General features: G+C 35.2%; 1 protein-coding gene across 4 annotated transcripts in view; it reads left to right on the forward strand.

Moving 5' to 3' along the window:
• The window catches only part of HemK2 (HemK methyltransferase 2), an 83,819-nt gene that overhangs the window by 24,130 nt on the left and 33,260 nt on the right, over window positions 1-26,429 (forward strand). For 3 of the 4 annotated variants that reach the window (XM_090404837.1, XM_090404835.1, XM_090404836.1), the window contains exons 4-5: window positions 16,258-16,338; window positions 16,420-16,561. In XM_090404837.1, the coding sequence (XP_090260963.1) occupies window positions 16,258-16,338; window positions 16,420-16,561 (223 nt within the window). The remainder of the gene's footprint in view (window positions 1-16,257; window positions 16,339-16,419; window positions 16,562-26,429) is intronic. The other variant, XM_090404838.1, reaches the window with a different exon arrangement.

A 26,429-nucleotide genomic window follows, 5' to 3' on the forward strand; every position in this document is an offset into this window, starting at 1 on the left:
AATATAATAAAACCCTCAATTTTGGTTTTATAGCAAGCAAAAGTAAGGATAAGTGTGGAAGCTGAAGATAAAGTAGAAATTGTCAGCAATCAAAAATATTGTGATTTAGAAATATTATTATTCAGGTACCTCTAGAGAGTCCAAGGATTTCTTAAGGAACGTCTTCTGACTCATATTCCATACCATTCTTCTTGAAAACATTTGCTTAAAAAGCACTCCCAGCTCCCACTTGTAGTTTATTTCACTTGCTCACTATGTGTCATGGGAAACATCTAGTCCTCATGTCCTTGCTGAGCACACATTTATTCTCCATATATGATCATTTGTTCTCTTTCACCTGACAGAAATTAAGAAAAAGCGTCCACTAATCTATATAAAATCTTACAAACTTTTATGCTTCTATCATATCTCCTATCAGTCATCTGATTATATTAAATTTTGAAGCCACATTCATCAGGGCAAGTATAATCTTGATTATTGTCCTCTGGACTTTCTTGAAAGTCTTCTGATTCCTGTGGAATCTAGGTGACCATCATATGTGATTGCATTAATCCAGATATGGTTTTATCAAAACATTGTAGAGATAACTTACTTATTCCTAAAAGTTCATCATCAAATTCCTGCCATGTACCCTCAAGGGGTGTACAGGATATGATAGTACTACATGAAAAAAATTCCATCATTATTAATTTCCTATCTACAATTTTCCTCCAAATCACTCTGTTACTTGTCAAGACTCCAACATTATCAGATCGTATATTTCTATCATCTAAGGCACTTTGTACCGTATCAATCCACCTATATCTTGGTCTTCCTCTGGGTCTTTTCCTGCCCAATATGGCAGAGAACACTTGTTTTGCTAATCTTTCTTTGCCCTTTCTGTTTAAGTGACCATACCACCTGAGATTAGCTCTGCTAACGCATTCCTGGATGCTGACAATGTCAAGTTCTTTCCTAATATCCTCATTTTTAATACGATATTGCCATTGATGCCATCTGTTCAAGGCTCTAATCTTTCTCAGGACTCTCATATCTGCGGTCTCTAGTCTTTGGTCAAGTGTTTTACTTCTGACTCAGCTCTAAGTTAAAACTGGTTTGAACACTGTCTTGTATACAGCTAATTTAGTGTTCCGACTAATTTCTCTCTTATTCCATATGAATTTCTTCAATTGACTTCCCACCATACCAGCTTTGCTGATTCTGTTGTCTATTTCTATATTTAATTTACCATCTTCAGTAAAAATCATGCCTAAATAGCTGAAATGTTTTACTTGTTCCACAGGTTCTCCATTCACAACACAGATGACATTTTCAATGATTCTGCCTATTTTCATTGTCTTTGCCATTTTATTGCTGACCTTTATACCATATCTATTACAACAGTTATTCAACTTAGTCAGAGAATCTTGCAGACTTGTAGCGGATTTATTTAGAAGTATAACATGATCCGCTTAAAGCAAAGAGCTGACATTAACATCTCCAATTTTGATATCATATTTAATACCACTTTCCTTCATAATGTGATCCATATAGATAATGAATAACAGAGGGGATAATGTACATCTTTGTCTCACACCAGATTTAACATTAAACCACCTTCCTGTACTTACTTCAATTCTAACTACTGACTTACAACTGAAATAAAGACTAAGTATTGTTTGATATAATGCCCCATTGACACCATATAACTGCAGCGTATTGCATAGCTTCTCTCTTTGCACCTTGTCATATGCCTTTTCCAAATCGACAAAACTTAAATACAGATCTTTGTTATATTCACATGCTTTCTCGACTATTTGTCTTAAAGTGATGATCTGATCCTCACAGCCACTATTTGGCCTGAATCCAGCTTGTTCTTCACCAAGCTTTTCTTCCACAATTCTTCTCAACCATTTCTCAAGTATCTATTGAGAAACATTCCTGGCAAGATCTATACTTGCATAGATCTTGCCAGGAACACTCAGTAGGGAAATACCTCTGTAATTCTCACATGCAGTTTTATTTCCCTTTTTATATATGGGTACTATGAGAGTTCTACTCCAATCATCAGGAATTCGTCCCTCTGTCCAGGCTTTCTGAACTATGCAGTGCAGCCACTGTAAGACTCTTATACCACCATACTTCAGCATTTCTGGTCGAATATCATCTACTCCTGCTGCCTTTCCACATTTCAAGCCTTTGATGGCTTTTTCTACCTCAAGTATGGATATGTATTCCTGACTGCATGCCTGGTCAGTGTTTTTTACCACTGTGCTGTCATCACTTCTTGTTTCATTAACAGTTTTTCAAAGTAATTATTCCATACTTCAAGGATATCTTTTTCTCCCGTTTTCATGTCACCCTTTATCATCTCTAACTCCTTTTACAGCACTCTTTCCTCCATTCCTAAGCTTCTTCAACAACCTCCAGAATATTTTGCCACCTTCTTGATATTTTCTATGTTCTTGCCAAAGTCTTCCCATGACTTTTGTTTAGCTAGTTTTACACAGTGTTTAGCATTCTTGCATTTGTCTCTATATTCTCTAAGAGCACAAGCTGACTTATTTGACAGGAACTTTTGATATGCTTTCTTCTTTTCCTTCACTGCCTCTTTAACTTCCTGTGTCCACCAGGGAGTTCTGATTTTTTTTATCTTTGCACACAACATCACCACATGCCTCTCTGGCAGAATCAATCAATGTTTTCTTCAGAGTTTGCCATTGAATCTTCAAGGTTTGATTCCTGTTCTCAAACTCTTTCATTTTTTCTTCAATAATCTTTGTGTATTTTAGTCTACAGTTCACATCTGAGAGCTGCTCAACCTTTATTCGCTTTAAAACTTTCTTACGTGCTATTCTTTTCAATATGAAATTCAATTTTATTTTGCTCAAGACTAAATAGTGATCACTTTCAATTTCAAATCCTCTGTACACTCTGGTGTCCTGCACCAGGGAGAAAATATCACTATCAACAATAATATAGTCAATGAGACTTTTCTTATTCCTTGCCTCTTTTCTCCATGTGAATTTGTGCACATTTGTATGTTGGAACCTGGTGTTAGTAATAACCAGTCCATGTCCTGAGCAGAAATCCAACAGATATTTGCCATTATTATTAGCTTTGCTCTTTTCTCCAAATTTTCCCAAAATATTTTTGTATGTCTCACAATCATTTCCTACTCTGCTATTTAGATCCCCAACAAGGACCAACTTTTCATTTTGCATTGTGTCAGTTGCTTTTTCTAAAGCGTCAAAAAATTCCTCCACTTCTACCTTAGTAGAACCTTCTGTGGGACCATTGGCACGAATAAGTCTCATTGTCCAGTTCCCTATTCTGATATTTGCTAACATCACACTACTTGAAATTGCCTGCCATTCAAGAAGATTAGCCTCGTATTTAGTATTGAATACTATGTCTAGTCCTTCTTTTCCTTGATTGTCATTGCCTGAATATAACATTTTGTATTTATTGCTCAGAAAGATCTCACCAGTTTTTGTCTTTTTTGTTTCAGTCACCCCTATTACGTCGATCTGGTACTTATCTAATTCTTCAGCTAGCTCCATTTCTTTGCCATTCAGGCTTCTTACATTGATAGTACCGATCTTAAACTCTGCTGATGTTGAGTTGGGGTTTGTTTTCAGATTTGTTCCAGTATCTGACTTTTCGCTGTTCGCCCTGGTTCCCTGGCGAAAACAACGGGGGTCTTGTTTAACCGGGCGATGCCCCAGCCGCCTTGAAATTTTGTCATGTTGTACCATCATGTTTTATTTTGGTTTAACCAATAAGAATATGTTGAATATTGGTCGGCTAAATCTCAAATTGCCAGCTCATCCTGGTTCGTTCAGTATCCAAGTAGATACCCCACAGGGTGCACCACGAGAAGGTGAGGATTGGACATTAGGTCAGAAGGGATGGTCGGTTCTCTGCATTCCTTTAAAGGCTATGTGGAGTTCTCCTCTCAGTTATACAGCTTTGACCCTTAAGCACCCCTTCCTAAAAGTTGGTGTTCTCTTTTAAGTTGCAGTTCTTCATTATGAGGGAGAACTGCATCATTTCTCTTTATTATAAGTGGAGTGTCAGGGAATCAATAGTAATAGCTTTGAAGCTGTTTAGTATGAGGTTGAGGTGAGCCAGACAATTAGATATTTAGTAATGTGTTACTATTCTGAGAAATATAGAGGGTGACAATTTTGAAATTTTCAGCTCTACCTGAATTCCATTTTCTTGTCTATTATCCTCTCAGTGAACTGTCAGTGAAGCAGTAGCAATACTGGTTTTGAGACCATGATGAGGTTGAGGTGAGCAGGAATATTAGATGTTTAGTGAGTGTTGCTGTAGTCAGAAAAATGTGGAGGGAGGTGATTTTGAAACATTGAGACAAGCAGATGGGATTGGTGAGTAGCATGATTGTGAGCAGATGCTGATATTATAATGATGATGATGATGATTATAATGAGAAACTAACTATGGAAACAGGAAACAACATGTGGCAAAGGGAATAATTTGTACTGGATTTAATAATTTCTTATATAATAATAACAGAATTCACTGTACTTCCATTTGTCAGTGAGATGATTATGTGGTTTTGACACGATATCTAAGAGCAGGTGCATGCTTAATTGAAGAAAAGAGATGTGGACCTATAGAGCAGGAATCTATTACAAACACTGAACACAAATTGGTGACCTGCCATTGCATGATCAATTAAGAGAGAGAGAAGTAATGCTTGAAACCAAGTCCAAGACAGTTTCAGATAGCACTTCTGACTAGATTTCTAAAGTTAGAAGGATGAATGGAGTGGAGTGAAATGAATAAATTCTGAAATTATGAATGAGCTCCAGAGAAAGTGAATGTTATGGAAGAGATATAAACAGGTGGGTACTCATCAACTTCACAAAAGTATAAAATAAAGACAGAAAGTGATGAATTTAGTAAAGAAAAAAAAAATGGTATCTAAATGATTGCAGAGGCAGCAAAGCAAAATTCTAGAGAAGTTTGGTTTTGTAGTGAGCAGAAGAAATGATGAGTGTGGAAGCTGAAGATAAAGTATAAATTGTCAGCAAGTATTTTGTCAGTGTACATCATATTGTGAGGTTGGAAATACCATTGAATAGGTTCATAAAATGTGTGGAGAGAGTGGCAGTTTATGTACGTTAAATGTTTGGAATTTAATTAAACTTGATGTTAAGAAAGAATGGGACCTGATGGTATATGATCATGTGTGATAATGGTATGTGCAAATGAACTGACAGTGCCCTTAACAGAAGGCACCTCTTTTCATCTGGCAAAGGAATAGTTCCTGAAAAATGAAAAGAAGAAAAAAACTAGTTTAATTTGCATCACAGAGGAAATCCAAATCCAGGGTGGCAAACTGTAAGCCAGTTTGTGTATCAGGTGTCATGGTGTATGAGAGAATGGTTAAAGATAAAACAGTTATGACATAATGGAATAAGGTGTAGGATAATGTGGTGTACTGTAAATTGGATGCAAAATTGGATGTTGAGGAATCTTTCCAGAGGGTAGCCTGAATTTCTTCACAGGCAGTCTTGTTTCAGTAACTTGGTTATGTTTTACAATAGGATGACAACTGTGTTGGATAGAGGAAATATTTACAGAGTTACTTTTGTAAATTTTACAGAGGCATTCAGTGGAATACCACCAGACAAACTTCTGTTGAAAATGTTGGATAGTCAGGTGGTAGCTTAGATACAAGGTTGGTTGACTTACAGAAGCCAGTGAGTATATGGAGGAGCAGTGGCTTGAAGAAAGAGTAACAAGTGGTATACCATGGGATTCTGTTTTGGGATTGTTTAATTTCTATATTGATGATTCAGGATTTCAGAGGATATATTCAGTTGCTTGGAGATGATGTCAAACTGGGGAAAATAGTTACAGTATTTTGATCTGATGTTGCTACCAAGAGATTTGAATAGGTTGGTGCTGTGGTCAGATGAGGAGATGCCTGTGGTCACAGAATAGCGTGACCACAGGATTAGAAAACTGGTTTAGTCAGTTATTTAAACATTGTTCTTTAAGAGGTTGCAGAACCTATAGCACATAAAGGTTCATAGACATGGTAGTTAAAGAGGACCCCTAATTGATGTTCTTTTTGAATAGCTGAAAATTGTAATTATTGGAGGATTATGTGGGGGAAGGCTCTGAAATGGAGGTAAATTTTTCCATCTATCTCCTTTCCAGATTGGTGAAGTAAGACAAGAATTTTGAGTTTGATGGGCTTGCAGTTGAACTATGAATCAATGTTGATTAGTTGCTATTTGTGTCATTATGGTCTCAGGAGAAAGGGAAAGAATATTAGATGCCAATTTTGAAAAGCATGCATGAACATATCTTTACAAAAAACATAAGGAGGCAGAAACAGACCATCTATGAGAGCATTTGGAGTAAACATGAGAGGGCATCAAAGATGTTTAGCAACAATTTGGTACACTATCTCAAATGTGCAAACATTATTAAAGTTGGAACAATTAAAACAGGATGTGGTCACTTAAGGGTGAGGACTGAATAACTGGGAGATGACCTCTACATACTCTTTTAAATAATGCAAAGAACCAGCTGGGGATACCAACTATATGTCCCATCCTCAGCTTCTTGTGGGACACTCCGTTAATAGGTATCTACCTAGATACAGAATGAATGAGGATGGAATAATAAATTGGGACATAGCTGACCAAATTATATTCTTTACTGGCTTAAGCCAATAGTTTATAATAATTGTAGTTTATAATAACCTAAAAATAATGAATTCCTTCTATAAACATAAAGACATACATAAATATACTTGGGCAGGCAGCAAGAAGATGTAAATCAATATTAGATTACTTCATATTAAATGAAAAGACATCAAAATTTTCACTAGATGTTAGAGTTCACAGAAGATATGAAATAAGCAGTGACCACTTCCTTGTTAAAATAAAATTAAGATTACCACCTAAATGGCTACAAGTAACAAGAACAGAAAGAAAAATTGAAACATTTGTTTATAAAACTAGACTATTGAATGACAAAATGTACAATGGCTATATGAACAAAGAATTAACCAATATCTAGATAAAATAAAACAAAATGAAGAAATAGAAATAGAATGGCTTAATATAAAAATGATACTAAATGCGGCAGCAAATGAAAGCTTAGGAAAGACCAAAAAATTCAATAAAAGGAAAAAACTGAAGATCTGGGATGATACAATCAAAAAAATAATCAAAAAGAAAAAAGAAGCCTATCACAAATGGTTAAGCAGTAAACGATTAGAAGATGAAATAGAATATAAAAGAATAAGAGCCATAGCTAAAAGGGAAGTCAGAAAAAGACATAGAGAATCATGGAACAAATTTGTTTCTAATTTAGAACATGATTTATATAAAATAAGACCTAGTGTATATAAGATTTTGAAACACTTAAATGCAGATACCAAAGAAAACATAAAATAACATACCAAATTAAACACTAAATTGAAATTAGAAGAATTTCTAAATTACTACACAGAACTGTGGACAGACAAATATTTTAAAAAAAGACAACTGGCAAACAATTAACGAAAATGAAAAGGAAATAACTAAAGAAGAAGAATTAGAAATCAGCCTGAAAGAAACAAGAAACAGAAAATCATGTGGAGAAGATAAGCTAGGTTCAGAACTATATAAATACGCAGGAACAAGATTCAAAGAAAGACTTATTATTTTTAAATAAAATTTACTCAACTGGTATCCCCCCTAATAGAATGGAAAAAAGCAATTGTGATTCCTATCTTTAAAAAAGGTAATAGAGATGACCCTAAAAACTATAGAGGTATCGGTATACTAAATTCCTGTTACAAAATATATAGCAGAATCTTAAATAGCAAACTAATGAAATATTCTGAAAACTTTATTTTAGAAGTACAGAATGGATTTAGAAAAGGACGATCATGTATAGACCCGGCCTTTTGCCTAAAATTAATAATAGAGAAAAGAAGAGAATACAATTTAGAAACACATATTGCATTTATTGACTTTGAAAAAGCATTTGACATAAAAGAAACATATTATTTAACATATTAAAAGAAAGATAAATACCAAATAATATCCTAAAAGTTATCACAAGTATATATGAAAATAATCAAATACAAATAAGATTAAATCACGAGCTATCATATACGAGAGAGATAAACCAAGGGGTCTGACAGGGATGTCCCCTCTCAGCAACTTTTTAATATCTACTTAAATGAAATATAATAAAATGGAATAAAAATTTTCATCAAGGAATTCAACTTTCTCCTACAGTAAACTTAAACACTCTCCTCTTTGCTGATGACCAAATAATAATTACAAATTCTGAAGATAAACAGAAAGCTATTTTTGATCTAAATGAAATATCCCAAGATTATGGTATGATAATATCAACAGAAAAATCAAAAACTATGGCCTTTAAATGACAAGATCCAGCAAGATCTAAAATAGTAATAGATAACAAGATCTTAGAACAGGTGAATTTATTTAACTACCTAGGAATATATGATCACATATGAAAATGAAAAAGTTATAAACGTAAAAATTGCAAAATACAGTATTTAAAAATAGCAGGTGTAATTAACTCTATATTTAAACCAAACCTAGTTCAAAAACAAACCAGACTAAAAGTATACAATACTTTTAGCCCTACCAGTCTTAATGTATGGAAGTATTAAAACAGAAAGATTACCAAAACAAACCTTAAAGTACAGCCATTAGGAAAAAGAAAACCAGGATGTCCTCTTAAACAATTCAACAATGACTTCTAAGGCTGGAACAGGCCATGCTAGGCCTAAATCCTTGATACGCATGATGATGATTGGCTTAAGCCAAAACAAAATGATGGTACAACAGGCAGACAAAGAAAAATAAAAAACTGATCCTTGTTGGGCACCACATGGTTAAACAAGCCTCCCACTGCTTTCATCAGAGAACTAGGGTGAAAAGTTAACCATCAGAACAAACTCCAACTCATTGTCAGCAGAATTGCAGATAGGCACCATCATGCCATAATTGGTGTTACTAAAACAAAGATGACAAAAAAGAGACAAAATTATTATTATTTTTTTTCTATGTAACACCCACCCACCCACCCACAAAAAGATATAAACCTATAGCACATTTAGTCCTGAATGGGCTAAGGATGTTTTATTTTATTTTATTTTTCCAGATTATTAACATAATCTTGAAACACTGCTCTATTGATCAAACATGGAACTTTTTCAAGCTACTTCAGGCTACTAGTAATGAAATTTGTACTCCCACCAATATCTTTGCCCATGGTGGAGTTCATGCCCACAGTCTGCTGCTTGGAGAGCAAATACCTTAACCATTTTCTAACTAGACTGGTAAATTATAAGTATAGCATGCTAAGTTATGTTAAATAATAAATATGAGATATTGTATTCAAGCAATACTGATCAGGGAAAGGATGAAGTAGCATAGCATAGCATAGCATTCAGCACCTGATTGGCAGGCAGTTTCAAATAGAGAGGTAGGTACATTTCAAAATAAGGAATTCCACGATGATATATTTCATTAAGAAGGCAGCTGACACAGAAAAACTGTGCTCACACTGGATACTACTGTGGATATAGTATAGTATAGTGGAATCCATACTGGTGGTTGCTGATTAACTAAATAGAGAAAACATTTAATATTGAATAACCTTTGCTATTATTTTATCAAGGACTGAGGTGAGGACAGTAAGTCTGTGATTCTCAACCTATGGGGCATGCCCCCTTTGGGGGGGGTACAAAGAAAGCAAAGGAAGTGGAAACAAAAGCATTTAATGAAACTGTTTATTTACACAAAAACATAAAATACGCTCTGAAAATAAAATAACAAAATGTATAAAATCAGTCTTTGTAAAACCGAAATCTAAATATTCTCTGCATACTTTCTGGATTTTACTTTCGTAGTGGTATTCTGTGAACCTGAATTTGTTGACGCCAGCACTCTACAGTCATCAGATGCCCGCTTATATCCATTTAAAATTTTATCCATTTGTCTACACTAGAAAAGATTGTTTTTATACTGTGTATCACAGTCATTGCAAATAGGAGTAAAATAACAGCAACCAACAGTGACTTTTCACTGTTGGTCACTGTTGCAATGTTACTGACGTCTTGCCATTTCAAGCCTTATTTATACTTGCAGAAACATTTCCAGCTCTAACTATATAAAGCTAAGAATGTTGAGAAACACTGCAGTAAGTCAATAACCTGGAATGGGTTTAAATGGCTTGCTTCTAAGCTGTGAAAAGCCTCCTTAGTTTAGTAGATTTGAATCAAAGTTATTTGGTTCAAAAGTCTCTGTAATCATCATTGAATTTCTGATATATACCTTCAAGATGTGTATGGTATACTATGATAGTACATGGAAAGTCTACATTGTTATTAACTTCCTGCCAACAATTTTTCTCCATATTAGTCTGTTATCTGTCAGGACTCCAATACTGTCAGCTCTTATTTAATTCTTCTATGGTGCTTCTAACTGCATCAGTCTACTGAGCTCTTTGCCATCCTGGATGCCAGTAATAGAAGAGGAAAATAAACATTTTGAAAAGAAATTTTAAGGGTCATCTTATATACCCAGTCACTTTGTACACTGGCATATACAGTAATTAGTCATAAGACTAACCACCTTATCTTAAAATTTTGAATACAGAAGCCAGTCTGGGTGGTAGGTTGTGGGCCTCAGATTATTACTATTTCATTATTAAGCTCTAGGGAAGTTGTGTAGAGCAGCTGTTAATTCTGGAACATCACTTTTGACTACAGTTAAAGGGATGAGGATCATATGATTGTTGTATACATGACAATATTTGGGATTTTTCTAATGTCCTTTGGAAGAACACAGGAGACATGCATTGCATTAGTGATCATTTTCAGACTTGTCTGTGGAAGAGTCTTATGTGAAACTGTAGTGCTTTAAAGAATTCATCAAAACCTACAATGTTTTTAATATTACTTTTTTTTTGGCTGATGTTATGGTTGCAAGCATCTTCATAGCAAGGTGCAAAAAAAAATGGTTAAATCAATGAGAGGAATTATGCTTCACTTATAATGATCAAAAAGTAGCTCTCACTGTAAATGCATCTCCACTATTCCTTTGTTTTATTTAACTTTGGCTTGGTGCAGTTTCCTCTGGAAGATACTTAATGCTGAACTATAAGCAATATTAAAAACATTTAATTTTCTTTTTACAATGTAATAACATTGTAAAAATTTAATTAAATTAAATGGTAACTCAGATCACAAGCAACCTCCTACAAGTTTCTTTTATCACAGAACAACCTTCACCCACTAGTTCTTAGTCTTGTGTCCTTTGGCACTACAAGGGGTGTGAATGGGATGACTCCATGACTTCTATTTCTCCTTCCCATGGTCCAAATACTGTTTCAGTTCTTTTGAAGTTCAGTTCTTTTAGTTCTCAAAAAAGTGTGCCAATGCAGTAAAAGAAAAAAATCTCTGCATACCACAAATGGCTCAAGACCAAAACTCCAGCTGCTCACTCTGCTTATACTGCAACTCTCAACAATTTAAAAGAATCAATTGTCCACCCAGGTTTCCACCACTCTCACATCCAGATGGTACTGTAGTTACCTCACCTAAAGACAAGGCCAACTTACTGGCAACACTCTTTTCTTCCAGTTCCTGCATAGATGACCTGGGCAAAATTCCCTCCACTCCACTAAGAATTGCTCTCTCCATGTCATCCATAGTCTTCTACCAGAAAGAATCTGAAGAATCCTTAATAACCTGAACACAAACAAGGCATCTGGTCACCTATTGTGTTAAAAACTTGTGCCCTAGAACTAACGTCTATCCTGTATCAGCTCTTCAATCCATCCCATCCTATTCAATTGGCATCTATCCTGAAGCAATGGAAACAGATCCACATCCAGCTCAAACCAAAGAAAGGTAATAAAAGTCAACCAACAAACTACCAATCAATTGCTCTAACTTCTATTCTCTCTCTCTCTCTAAAATGATTTAGCTCTCACCACCCACCACTAGATTCATGCCATGAAAAATTTGGAGAAAATCACATGGTTTCCCTCGACATTTCAAAGGCTTTTGATTGGGTTTGGCACAGAGGCTTACTTATCAACTTGCCATCTTGTGGTATGCCTTCCGCACACCGCAACTGGATTGCCAACTTTTCTGCTGTTTTCTCTCCTCAGATTTCCCCACTAATGCAGGAGCACCCATGGTTCCATTCTTTCACCCACTCTCTTTTTGTATATGAATGACCTACTTTCACAGATTTCTACTCCTGCCTATAGCTTTGCTGATGACAGTACACCCCATTTCTCCTTTTCATCTGACAAACCTTGTAGTGCTCAAGGCCTGAACTTTGATCGCCTAGCTATATCCCAATGGGGCAAGGACAACCGTATAGATTTCAATGCCACCAAAACTCAGTCCTGTCTGATCTCTCACAAGAAAGAGCTTGCATCCTTATCCCCTTACCTTCAACAATACCCAGATATTCAAACACAATCAGATTTCCCTTCTTGGACTGATCTACACCATTGTTCTTTCCTGGCTCAAACACATTTCAACAATAGCTTCTGCAGCTGTCAAAAAACTTAGTTTTTCACTTGCTACTAACTATATAAATCCCAATCTTCCCAATTATGTAATATTGCCCCCATATTTTTGGTGGTGCATCAAAATCTTCACTAAGATTTCTAGATTCTGTTCAGAAGAGGGAAACCTGACTAATTAATGATTCTCTCACATTCTCTTCAGTCCCTCTTTCTCACACAGATGTTCAGTTTCTGCTTTGTTCCTCTTCTACAGATATTTTCAGGGAAGTGCTCTGCTGAATTGACCACTATTATTCCTCCACTTTCCTCCAAAATCATTAGAATGAGAACCACTGCTAACCAACACTATTTTATAGTCCATCTTGAAACTCACTGAACCAATTTCACTGTCTCCTTGTTCATTCCATCTACTTTTTTTCTTTGGAATAGCCTCCTCCACAAACTACAGCTGTTCAAACAAAATGTGAACAGATTCCTTGTTTCTTCTTATCATCTTGCTCACACACGGCTAATCTACTATAGGTCTTGTGACCTTTCGTGTGTGGATCAGATATTTAAAAAAATTGGATTTATGCAACTACTGTTGTCTTTTCTTGTATATAGTTTTTACTAATTACTTAGTACATTATATCTGGTATAGTATCTCTGTGTAGAAGCTAGAGAAAAAGAATGATGCCAGGAGTTTTGCTTTGTCCTTGAGTTAGAGAGAGAGGCAGAACCATACATGAGCAAGAGTCATTCTAATAGCCTTTGCAAGGGATAAGGCATAGCTGCAGTTTTTATAAGAGTAATATTCTCTGCATTTGGCTCATTTAAAATTGGATTTGTTGATAGCTTTTTTTCCAGCTGTTGCAAGCTTATTATAGGCAGAGAGCACCTTGCAATGTACTGAATTTTTATTTTTATTTTTCTTGGACTGCCTTGGCACATTTATTGGACAACTAAAGCTTTAATGGATTAGAATTTTGAGTGGAGTGAGGGACAATAACCATGGGAGGGAAAAATAGAAATCCTGGAAGAAGTGCTAAATTATACAAGGCTGATAGTTCTTCATGGAAGGATGGTCCTGGTGGAACATTAGCACAAAATTATGGTCTGAATGACTGAGAAGAGAGGTGGTGATGACTTTTACACCTACTGGAAAGGGGACTAGTTAAAAAAAGAGCAAGCATTTGAAAAAAAAGTGGAGAGGATTATCTGGTATTTTAGCTGGTAAATTGATTTTATACTTAACAAGAAGTTGCTCTTGTTTTCATCATAATTTACCCAAGTATAAGTAAACAAAAAATGTGTGAAGTATCTTCATTACTAAACTACTTTATGCCGATGACATCATATGAAGTTGCTTTTTATATCCATAATGCAGTGAGTACGCTGCTTGGAAAGAAGTCAACAGACACCATAGTATGGAGAACAAACTTCCATGATACCCACCTTAATAAAATTTATGACCTCCTTTACTGTGATGACTGCAGCAATTCTACAGGGCATACTTTCCACAAGGGTATGATAGCGATCAATTGGAATTTTGGACCCTTCCTGTAGGCATGTAATGAGGTCCTGGACTGTTATGGGGCAGGCGTCCCTTGACCTTAACCCCATGCTCCAGTTCATCCCACAGATGTTCAATAGAGTTGAGATTTGGGGCTCTGTAGAGACCAATCAAGTGTGGAGGACGTTCATGTTCACAAACTGCACGCTTACAGCAGCAGCCTTATGACACAGATGTATTGTCTTGCTGAGAGAAACAATTCAGCTCTATAGAAATGCCACAAAGTAGAATGCATTGCATTGTTCAGAATGTTCAAATATGTCTTAGGGTTCAGTGTTCGTGCACCACTTACAGAGGTCCGAGGCCAAACCAGGAAACACAGGACCATACCATCACACTGCCACACCTGTCCATCTGCTCAGTAGCTGGTGAAGCACGATTCATCACTCCATAACACAGCTTTCCAAGTTTCTGCATCCCATTGTGCATGTTCTTTGCACTACTGAAGATGCTGCATGTTGCTTTGCATAATGTGTTGCTTGCATATTGCAGTCCTGTCTTGGAAACCCATCTTGTGAGCCTCAGTTCTGAATGTTTTTGTGCAGATTCGTGTTCCAATTGATGTCCATACTCTGCATTCAATGTGTCAGCCAACGAATGTTGGTTTTTATATATTATCCTTCGCAGCACCCTACAGTCACATTCAGTGAGTGTGGTGGGTCATCTACTGCAGGTAGCACTTGCAGTTGACTTCCTGCACTTCCATCTCAGTATGGTATCACTAATTTATTTCATATGATGATTCAACGGCCATGAGCCTCTTTTATGGGAAGATACGGCACCATCTCAGTCCCCCATATTTTCATCCAGGTTTGGGGCCGTCTTATGTATTCCTGACTGTAATTCGTGTGTGTTCACAGAGCCGGTTTGCCTGCTCTGTGAACAGGCAAAAAAACCCGAACAGGGACGAAAAACCTGAGTTTCTGGGTGGGAAAAATCCCTACCACCGTATGAGACTGGCTAACTCACCTTTCATCAAAAGAGACCAGATAAAGGTTCCTCACATCACTGATGGGAATCGAACCCAGGTCTTTCCGACCAAAGAGCTTCGTCTATACCTACTAAGCTATGGAGATGCTACTGTATGGGTTTATGTCGGGTATGGGTGGGATTGATCCAACAATCCTTCCTTAAGAAATTTTTTCCAATTTGTCAATAATTTGCCAAAGAGATAGGCCTGCAATGTGGCATCCTATCACAACATCTCCTTTCAAACTCCATCAGTTTCCTCCTTGCAGCCATTTCACTGAGACACAGTTGTACTTACTTGGAAGCATCATATTCCTCCAATTTATACCCCAAACATGATTCGTTACATTGCATGATGATGATACACCTTGCCCATGGTGGTGTTGTCTGTTGACTTCTTTCCTAGCAGTGTATTTTGTGCATTATGGGATATATAGGTAATTGGATGTGAAGTCAACTACTCTCATCTATATAGCTTAGGCCTGCTGCTATTTCATATACATACTTTTGTTTTCTCATGCTTGGGTAATATATGGATGACAATAATTCTTTGTCGATGAAAATATGCTCTCTAACCTAGCAGAAAACTTGCTATGATATTAAATCACTGTTATATAGTATGCCCACAGATACAAGGCCCTTTGACAGTTCTGCACATGTCAACAGAAGGAGAATCCATTCCGATAATAGGGTAATCAATCTGTATTGTGGAATGAGTTTTTATTATTACACATTGGAAAATTAACTTCTCTTTTAATTTTAATTTTTAAAGTGGTAACTATTTTGCTTGTATAACAGTTGGAAAATTTTATGTATAAAGCACGTGATTTCGTGTGTTGTTGACCAATTTGTTCATCGCCTTATTTCTTTCTCCCCTTCAACATGAATTGACTCCTCTTGGTAGTCTGCCAACGAGAGCTCTCCCTTCTGTGGTCGGACTATAACAGTTATCGACATTTTTACTTTGGTTAATGGAACTGATAAAGGTAATCCAGTTGGAGTTGTAGACATTAAAATCACTAAGGAGATGTGTTCATTTTGAATATGTTGGAAAGATAAACTAGTTAAGAAAAGATTGACAGAATTGGGAGTATTAGATAAATCTCAGAAGATATTAAATCTTTATTATAGAGTCAATATATCGAAAGATTTTAGTTATTAAGTAATGCATACTTAAATATTTTATTTTTCAGGCTTCATGTTTTGAAAGACTTCATCATAAGGTTGATTTATTAATCTTCAATCCTCCATATGTAGTGACACCCACAGAAGAGGTAAATAACATTGAAATGAGCAAACTTCAGATATGAATCCAAAAATGCAGTTGTGATAAAAATAATGAATTGAATTTTCAGATGAAAAGCAGCTTCCTTTCAGCATCTTGGGCAGGAGGTATAAATGGAAGGGAGGTAATGGATCGATTTTTCCCTTTTGTAGCCACCCTTCTTAGTGATGATGGATTGTTTTACCTTGTTAGTATAAAAGAGAATGATAAAGGTGAAGTATATCCATTATTTAAATTTTGTTTTAATGCTTTATATTTTCTGTTATTGAAATTTTCTTAAACTTATAAACTTACATATATTTTTTTATTATGTATGCCTTGTGTAATAAAAAAGTATTGGTAGAAGTAGACTGATTATAACATAATCTTGATTTACGATATTATTATTAATAGGCAGGCTCCTCCAGCTAGTTTACTGAGGAAAGATCCCATCTGTGTTATTCATGTCCACATACTTGTTGACTCTCTCTCTCTCTCTCTCTTTGAACACTGAAGATGCAATCACAGCTTCTAATGTATATGCATAAAAAGGCTTAGGTGTTCATGGTATAAACAACAACAGAACACGAAACAATAATTAATTTTAGTGAACTTGCTAATACTTTGCCGATTTTCTAACCAGCTTCATCAGAGAACAAATTATAATTGTGATGACACACATCACTCGATTAAAATATTATGGAAACACTTCAGATTGTAACTGAAAAGAAACTAATGTCTTAACATGGTGCTCCTATAGGCTAGATAACAGCAAAAGTAATTTAGAGAAGTTCATGCTAATGGGATCTTAAAATGGCTATCTCCTAGGACCTAGATGGCGAACCTGTGGCATGCGTACCAGAGGTGGCACGTCAATTGTTACAATATGTACAAGTTAAATTTTGTTTTACATGAGAGAGCAGCTATGAAGACGTGCATATGATCGATGCGATATTAACAAAAGATTGCACGACCCAAAGACAGAGGCGACCGACAATTGTTGAGTTGAAATGCTAATTCTCTTCAACTGAATTCCATAACATCTGAAACTGTCATAACAACATTCACTATATATTTCTTAGTTTTAATGCATTCATGATGGGGTGTACTTTATTGTTCTGACAGAACTTCTGATTACTGGCGGGCTCAACTCACACGAAGTCTCAACCCTTGATTGACTTTTATTGCTGCTTGTTTGCGTGTGAGTTAGCTGGCAGGCAAACTCATACAAGCATTATGTGGCATGTTTCAATTCGTGGTAGAATTTTATTTGTCTAGAATTTTATACATCTGAAACTGTCATAACAACATTCGCTATATATTTCTTAGTTTTAATGCATTCATGACGGGATGTCGTTTATTGTTCTGACGGAACTTCTGATTACCGGCAGACTCAACTCACACGAAGTTTCAACCCTTGATTGAATTTTATTGCTGCTTGTTTGCGTTTGAGCTGGCAGACGAACTCACACAAACATTATATGGCATGTTTCAATTCGTGGTAGAATTTTATTTGTAGTTAGCCTTTGTGATCTGTCATAACGACATTGAGGATTTCAAATGCACAAACACTTATTTCATGTAATTGGAAAATTGGACAATAGTTTATAGTTAGAAAAAAAATATGTTGCACTGGAAACTGTGTTTCCGGTGCAACATGTGGTTTTGCTTGAGTCTATACAGAATGTGATTCATTAGTTAGCACAGTTTTTATTCCAGCTGTCTGTAATTGCACTATTTGTTGAGAAATATATTACACAGACTGCAAAAGGCTCTCTACCTTATTCAGAGATACAATAAAACTACTTGTTTTTCTTGCATCTGCAGTATAATGGCTGTTGGGGAGGGTGTGTTATTAATCACGGGGGAGCGAGTTGCTATCACCTCGACTTGAACATGTTTAAACATTTTTCGTGTGCAAGGTATATGCAAAACTTTTTAATGTCTTTTTTTCATAAAGTAAAATCAGGGGTGCGAGTTATATGTGAGGGCAAGTTATATTCGAGTAAATACGGTAAGCGTTCCGCCAACAAATTAGCGTCCTTCTGCTGCTTCCCCTGCTCAGCTGACTTCTATGGTGAGTTACAATGCATAAATATTTTTCTCACTACCATTTTTTTTTCAAACCAACATCATTAAAATCAATTTAATAATACAATAATCAATTATACCCTGAATAATATTATAAATTTATATATAAATAAATATTATAAATAAAATAAAATATTATTTATAAAATTATAATTTTTTTTTATAAAATGATAAACAATTATAAAATATTATAAATATATATTATAAATGTATAAATAAATAAATTATGTTAATTAATTTTCTATTAATTTTTCCCCTATTAAAAACTGCCTGGCACGAATTACAAATATTTGGCATGGGTACATAAAAAGGTTCACCACCACTGTCCTAGGATCTTTTGCAGATTAATACAGGCATACTTGTTGACATTGGAGGAGTGCTTCATAACTGATGCTGATTCTCAAACTAGTTTCTCAGACAGCTAATGTCTGAGAGTAAGCACATTTTGTATTCTTCCATTTAATCCTGTGTGAAGAAATATCTGCCAGTCCTAACTTGCCATACAGATGATTACAGATTTAGTTATTGTTCTTCCAGGCAGATGTTAACAGATCTACCAGTCTGTCTAAAGTAGGCTAAGCTGCTGGTATGTCCTGAAGTTGATCCTTTGGAGAATAGATGAAAGTAGCAAATTGAATGTGTGTTTGGAAGATAGTATGGAGATTGTATTTTTGGAGTTATCTTTTAAGATATACCTTGAACATAAGGGATGGGAATAATTTTGTTGCAATCTTGTGTGTTGGTTGTATTAGGATTGGTGGGGGAGGTGTCATGCAGTATTTTGTTTATTTTATGGGGAAAAGTGTTTCAACGATATCTGAGTTCAGTTTCTAGGGCTGTGGGCATTTGAAAATGTATGTTTGTAAATGTATTGAAGATGCCATACTGAAGGGAGTGGTAGTGTGATTGCTAATGTAAGTACCCTCCTGTATGTATATATATATATATATGTGTGTGTGTGTGTAGAAAGTATTTTACCTTGGGTATAATAAATGTTAAAGATACCAAGCTATTTTAAACCTGGTTTTACTCCATTTCCCAAGTAAGCAAACAAACAAATAAGTCAAGTTTGCACCTGCACGTAATGCAAGTCTAGCTGACCCTGCAGGTAGTGCAAGACCAAGGTAACTCATGGTAAAAGTAGAATAAGCTCTGATCACTAATCTTAATATTTACCCATAATGCAAAGCACATCTCCTGGATGAGATGTATGATGCTTTGTATTAAAGGCAAGGGGCCACTACCCAGACCGGTTTCGACCTTTATTGATGTCTCATCAGTGGGAGCCAGGCTAGAAATATCAAGATTTTAGTAATACAGAGCTTATAAGTATTTTACCAGAACAAGTTACCATAAGGTGTTTTAACCTTATTAAATAAAAATCTCAGGAGGAGATAAAAATGTGGAAAGTATTTTACCTTGGGTAAAATATCTCCTCCTGAGATGTTTATTTAATAAGGTTAAAACACCTTATGGTAACTTGTTCTGGTAAAATACTTATAAGCTCTGTATTACTAAAATCTTGATATTTCTAGCCTGGCTCCCACTGATGAGACTTCAATAAAGGTCGAAACCGGTCTGGGTAGTGGCCCCTTGCCTTTAATACAAAGCATCATACATCTCCTCCAGGAGATGTGCTTTGCATTATGGGTAAATATTAAGATTAGTGATCAGAGCTTATTCTACTTTTACCATGAGTTACCTTGGTCTTGCACTACTTGCAGGGTCAGCTAGACTCGCATTACGTGCAGGTGCAAACTTGACTTATTTGTCTGTTTGCTTACTTGGGAAATGGAGTAAAACCAGGTTTTAAAATAGCTTGGTATCTTTAACATATATATATATATATAATATATATATATATATATATATGGCTTTCTGTAATATATAAGCAGAGATTGATAATGAATTCAGTAATCTTGTCACCAGTGTGTCTAGGAAGGGAAGAAAGTTGTTGTTTTCTTTCTTTTGCTGGTGAAATGTATTTTTGGATTTTGGTTGCTTAAATGTACTGAAAATGTATCTGATGTGTCTAGGCCATGAGGTCAAATAGCAAAAATATTATCTATATAGTATAGCCAAACTGTTGGTTTATGTGTAACTGTGTTGAGTGCTTGGTTTTTCAGAAATCCCATAGAAATTGGTTAATGGGGGAAAGAGGGGACACTTTACAGAGCTCTGCATATCACAAACACACAAAAAAAATTATTAAGAGATAAAAAATGAAATATTCAGAACCATGCCATCTGAGTCATTTGTAAAGAATAGCATGCAACCAAACGAATATTTCCTTGTACAGGCAATAGTGTAGGGAAGGTTTGATGTTGGGACGTTTGTCAAGGATTCCAATCAGAAGTGTAGCTAGGTTTTTTTTTTTGGCACTCTTGTGAAATTCATAGCTACATGTCTTTTTTTGTATCTGTGTGTATCACAGTTTCGATAATTGATAAAATATCCTGTTACTGGTGTCTTTGTGACATCCGCATACTTGGCAACTGCTTCATTGCCATAACATTCCTGCATCATTTTATTCAGTGATAGGATTAGGTGCATCTTCTCAGCAGTAGCAGCATTCCCTACTCTCCTGCTGAAAAGTCATCATCATTCAGCTGATGTGAAACAGTGGCAAACTATTTTGGCACTAAAGCTACTTGCCAAAATGTTATACACAGTTGATGATGCATCAGGTAGAGTGCACAGGATGGGATGAAAATAAGTTGAATTGCCCTCTCCAAAAAGGTGCCATTTTTTATATTTTTGAAAGGACAATTTGAGCTTACATCTGTTCTGTAGAACTGTGGGTTGGCCAAGGATTTTTTCTATTTTTCTGTTTATACAAGTTTATATGTTTTTTACATAATCCAGAAACCATTCTCTAGAGACCATACATTGAACTTTTCAAGCCACTTCAGTCCTTCAATAAGAGATGCAGTAGGCTTACACTGGGGGTTTGCCTTTGAAATTCATCTCCCACCTAAGGACAATAACAACTTCAGTGCTCACAGCAGGATTCAAACCCACAGTCTGTTGGACAGAGAGCAGATATGCTAACCACTTGGCCAAACAGGTTTGCATATTGAGGCCAGGATGCAAGGGTACCACAATATAAACGTACACAATATATATATATGTATTTCTAGTTCTCGTATCATATAACTGTAGTCTGTTGCTAATGACAGGACTTTAATATAATTTTTTATCATGTGAATAAAATGGTCATCAGTCAGTATGGGAAATTGTTGTAATCATTTACCTTACTTAAATGTTGTATTTGCTTGACAGAATAAATTTGTTAATTTTGCCTAATTTGTTCTAAACTAAGTGTCTTATCTTGTTGATCTTAAAAATCAAAATCACTTCAGAGATAGTTTTTCTCTACAGAATACAGAACAAATCTTTACACATGTATAAGACTGTTATTTGCAGTCCCCCCCTCCTCAGTTTTGAAAAAAATGATTATGCATGGGCTTAACTCCTCAGTTTAACATGCAACTAAAGCAATCGTAATACCATTCTTACAAATATTTTCAATGTCAAACTCGCAGAAAAATAGCGAGAAAATAATCTTCCAAACTTTTTCTTAAGAAGGGTAAAAAATAACAAAAATGGAAAGACCATTATGAATACAATTTGGTTTTGTAAAAGATCATGTTCCATGAAGAAGTATATACTTTATATATGAAAAGAAAACATTTCTTGCTAGTTATATTTTATAGCATTTCTGAAGTAGTTTTATTATGTGAAAAACAACTTTTCACATAATAATATGTGAAAAAAAGTATATGGGATGGTACATGCTCCCAGAGTGAATGACACTGTTAATTCTCTCAAGTTGGAAATAAGATATAATCAGAAATATCTGTAGAAATATTTGAATAGCTGACTAAATACTCACTCCTCCAAAAAACTAATCTTATGAACAACTTATGTAAGAAAGCTGCAATTTTTTTATCGTCCCCCCCCCCAAAAAGGCGATTCTATCAAATCAAAAGGTACAAAAAGTAATTGTATCCGATCATTAATTTTTTTTAATAATAAAAGTGAAGCTATGATTACTATAAATAAGAAATTATGTTGCCTTTGGGATAATTAGACATAGATGGAATTAATTTTGACAAAAAATACTGTACTGGCTTGGCTTCCAGAAGAAATATCAGCTGCTTTTTACTTGGGGGGGGGACTTGTAGTCTACCCTTCTGGGAAGTGTCCCTTCTTTTCCTTTTTTTTCCCTTTATTTCTCACAGTGGTGAGTAATCTAAGCTTTCAGCCTGGCAGTTGCTAATTATTAGGCTCTTATATCTATTCTTTTTTTTAAAAGGGGAAGGTAACACTCAAAACCAACTTTTTATGGCAGAAATATAAACAACTTTTTATACAGGGAAATATAATAAGAAATTTTCCTAAATTTCTTATTATATTTCCAAAATTTCTTATGTGGTGATGATTTGAACTGTTCACTATTTCCTAAAACAACTGATGCCAGGCCAAGAAGGAAAAGAAAGTTGTGGCTGTAATAATCAAATTGCAAATAAATAGTTCAGTTTTAGATGCACTTGCTTGAGCAAACACACACAGTATTATTATTTTATTTCTTTTCTTAAAACAGTACAGTGAAGTAATAGATTTTGGATACTGAAATCTGAAATACTCCCTGTGAAAAAGTTTAAACTAATAGGAAATTAGACAGAATATAGTAATTTATAACTTAGTTTCAGGTGCTGAGGGCCCCCCCCCTCAGCATCTGAAAAAGCTTGATGACAGCCATACAGCCACATTCAGAATTTTACAGAAAAAAAAAAGAGAGAGATTTATTCAAATCACATTTGGTAGCATCACATTCTTTTAATAAATATTTAATAATTATTTTCAATGCAAGCATTTGAAAATGCTTTCCATATTTTCATTTAAATTGGGGGAAAAAAGAATAAAATGGCTTATTCCATTACTGGTTGAATAAAAGATCCCAAATATTTCCATCAATAAAATAAATGTATTGCTAAGATTGATTTCACATCATCATTTTTGTGAAAAAACAAAATAAATAATATGCAGTGGTATATTGAAAGACAATTTTGATACACGAATTTTAAGTAAAGCAATTTGCTTGGGATCAAGTGGTGTCAAATGTCACAACTCCATTACAGCTCATTAATCCATTAATGTTCTAACACTAAGGGATTAATGGTGGAATACAGTAATTACAAGATCAAAACCAAAAAAAGCCTGTAATGTTTTCATCCTTGAAAATTTGTCAGATGGTTCATGTATTTGATTGCTTTCATCTTATAGGGGTTAAATCTGAATTTATACTGCAGAGCTCTACATGCCATCTTGAACAGAAAGCATTGTGGTCATCATATATGATACTGGATAAGTGAGAAGTTATAATTAATGTGTGGATAGTGTTTGTAATGGCTATATAAAAAGTGAAATACTGTGATCTGTTATTCATATAAAAGCCCAAAATTAAAAAACAACTAAATATTACTCAGTCCAACTAGACTATACCAGAGATAAAAGTCATGTGAACGATTAGCATTTATTATACATATTATTGAATTACCAGAAGTAAAAAAAAAGAAAAAAGGAATTTAAAATTAATGAGTAGTTTTGTTAGTTTTACATCTGTTGTAAAAAGTATTGGCTTAGACTTAAATGAACTGATAAAAAAAAAAAAAAAAAAACTTTAAATTTTAGTTTCATTATCAAGCCTATGATAATGGTGCCAACATGTTTGGTAAAGAAAAAGTGTGAAAGCCAGAATTTTGTCTGAAAATCCAGAAGCATTCTTTGTGGCATGTATAGCACATAGTGTGAATTTGTTACTAGAAGACATGGGCTCAATTGTGCCAGTGGCAATGACATTTTTTGGAACAATTCCAAGATTATATATGATATTTTCTGGATCTGTGCAAAGGTGGAATATCTTGATGAAACACATCAAACTTCACCTTACGACCAGTCTTGGACGGACACGCACACAGTGGGAATGCTGACTAAATGCTGTTAAATCAGTTAGGTTTAATTTAGATAAGATACGAGATGCATTAGAAAAGTAAAACAGTGAAAATAACAGAAGTTCTTCAAATAAAGAATGAATGGTGGTCTTTGGTGGAAAATGAAATTAATTTTGAATTTTTGCTGTCCAGTTTTTTTTTTTTTTTTTAAATAGTCAAGACAAGCCTTATAAACTCAATGAGCTATCATCAATTGAATTTAGACTTTGCCCTTTTAATGGTGGTTTTAAAAATGTTGCAGGCAACTGTTTAGGCCAGGGTCTTCAACGCATGGCCTGTGGAGCTCTTTGCTGTGGCTTGCCGGCCATTTTGAAAAAATAACTACCTAACATTAAAATGCGATTAAATAAAAAATAATTTCAATGAAGCCTGTGGGCCACTAAGCTTTACTGCGGTATTTAGAATTGTAAGATGCTTTCCAGATTCACAAGGAACGCTGTGCATTTGATACTTTACATAAAATCCTATAAAAATAAATATTAAATAGACATGCTTCTTCAGCCATCTACCAGCGCCAAGCGGTACTTAAGTACTAGTACTAACATCACAGGTAGATGGCTGAAGCAGTAGTTTGTTTGAGTGCACTGTCTGATGCCTTCCAGATACATCTCGAAGGTTCTTGATACTTCGTTATTTTCATATAAATACAAGAGGATTTCATCCACAGTCAGTCGTGAACAGTGTGATATTCGTGTATAAGCGCATGCAGGTTCGTCGTGTCAACAATAGCCTGTTACGGTTTTATATTGCCAGACTTTCATTAGTGTGAGACATATTCAGTGGATAATAACCATTACATGGCCATTTTGGATCATTTTTTGGGTTCACCTTCCATCACTATGGCATCTACAAGTAAAAAGTGTAAATCAAGCGATTCTTGTCAGGTTTTTAATGAAAAGTGGGCCAATTTGTACTTTTTTGTGCCGATCGACGATAAGCCAGTGTGTTTAATTTGTCATGAGTCACTGTCAGTATCAAAAGAATACAATATATAAAACGACACTATGAAACAAAGCATGCGTCCAATTTCGATCACCTTCAAGGGCAGCTTTGCATGGACAAAGTGAACTGCCCTCCCCAGCATGTGTGTGTGTGTGTGTGTGTGTAAGTTAAACAACAGTAATCCAAGAACAGAATCCTGAGGTTTCCTGCTAGTCACCCTTCTTCTCTTAGACTCTTTCCATACATTACTTTGTAATTATTTATCATTTGGCATTCTCTTATCTGAGTTATAAACCTATTTTACATACCCATACCTTTGTATGTCATCTTTCTATGTGGAACTCTCTGCAATGCCTTGACAAAATCCAGAAGTATCACAGTATATCCAATTCCTCTCGCTTTCTCTCTCACTTTCTACAATAGTGACAATTCTGTTTTTGCTATTATAGAATGTAAGCAAATTGCTAAAGTAAGACCTATCTTTAATATAGTGATCTACGTTGTAGAGAATAAAAGTGTTGTCTATATACTTCTGAATACATGCCCTTTCCAGTTCTTTAACAATCACTCCAGAAATACTGATTGGCCTATAACTAGTTGCTTCTCTCCTAGCTCCACTCTTGAAAATGGAATTATCTTACTCTCCTTGTGCTCATCAGGATTGGCTCATTCTGATTTACTTGAATCCTCTCAATTGAGTCAGCACAGTTCTAATATGTTACTGATTCTCCTACTAATTGCTAAAATGATCACTCAACCCAGCTATTTATAGTGCCTCTGACACTTGTGGAAATGGCAGTTGCATTTAAAGCACTAGGCTGACCAATGAAGACTATTATAGGTTTGATGTCATCAAAAGAATCTTCTGAAACTTTGGCCAGTTTTCAAGTTAGCCAATATTTGTATGAACAAGTACTTTTATTCTATAGTAATACTGTTGGACTTTGCAAAAACCTTTGACAGGATACCAAATGGAATTCTAATAAGTAAACTGCAGCACATGGTTTAGTAATGGATATCTAGGGTTGGTGAGGTGGATGAGAGGGTATTT

Source organism: Typopeltis vanoorti, chromosome 15 (genome assembly GCF_054136105.1).
Source record: "Typopeltis vanoorti isolate ZY-2024b chromosome 15, IOZ_Tvanoo_1.0, whole genome shotgun sequence".
In the NCBI taxonomy this organism is placed as follows: domain Eukaryota; kingdom Metazoa; phylum Arthropoda; class Arachnida; order Uropygi; family Thelyphonidae; genus Typopeltis; species Typopeltis vanoorti.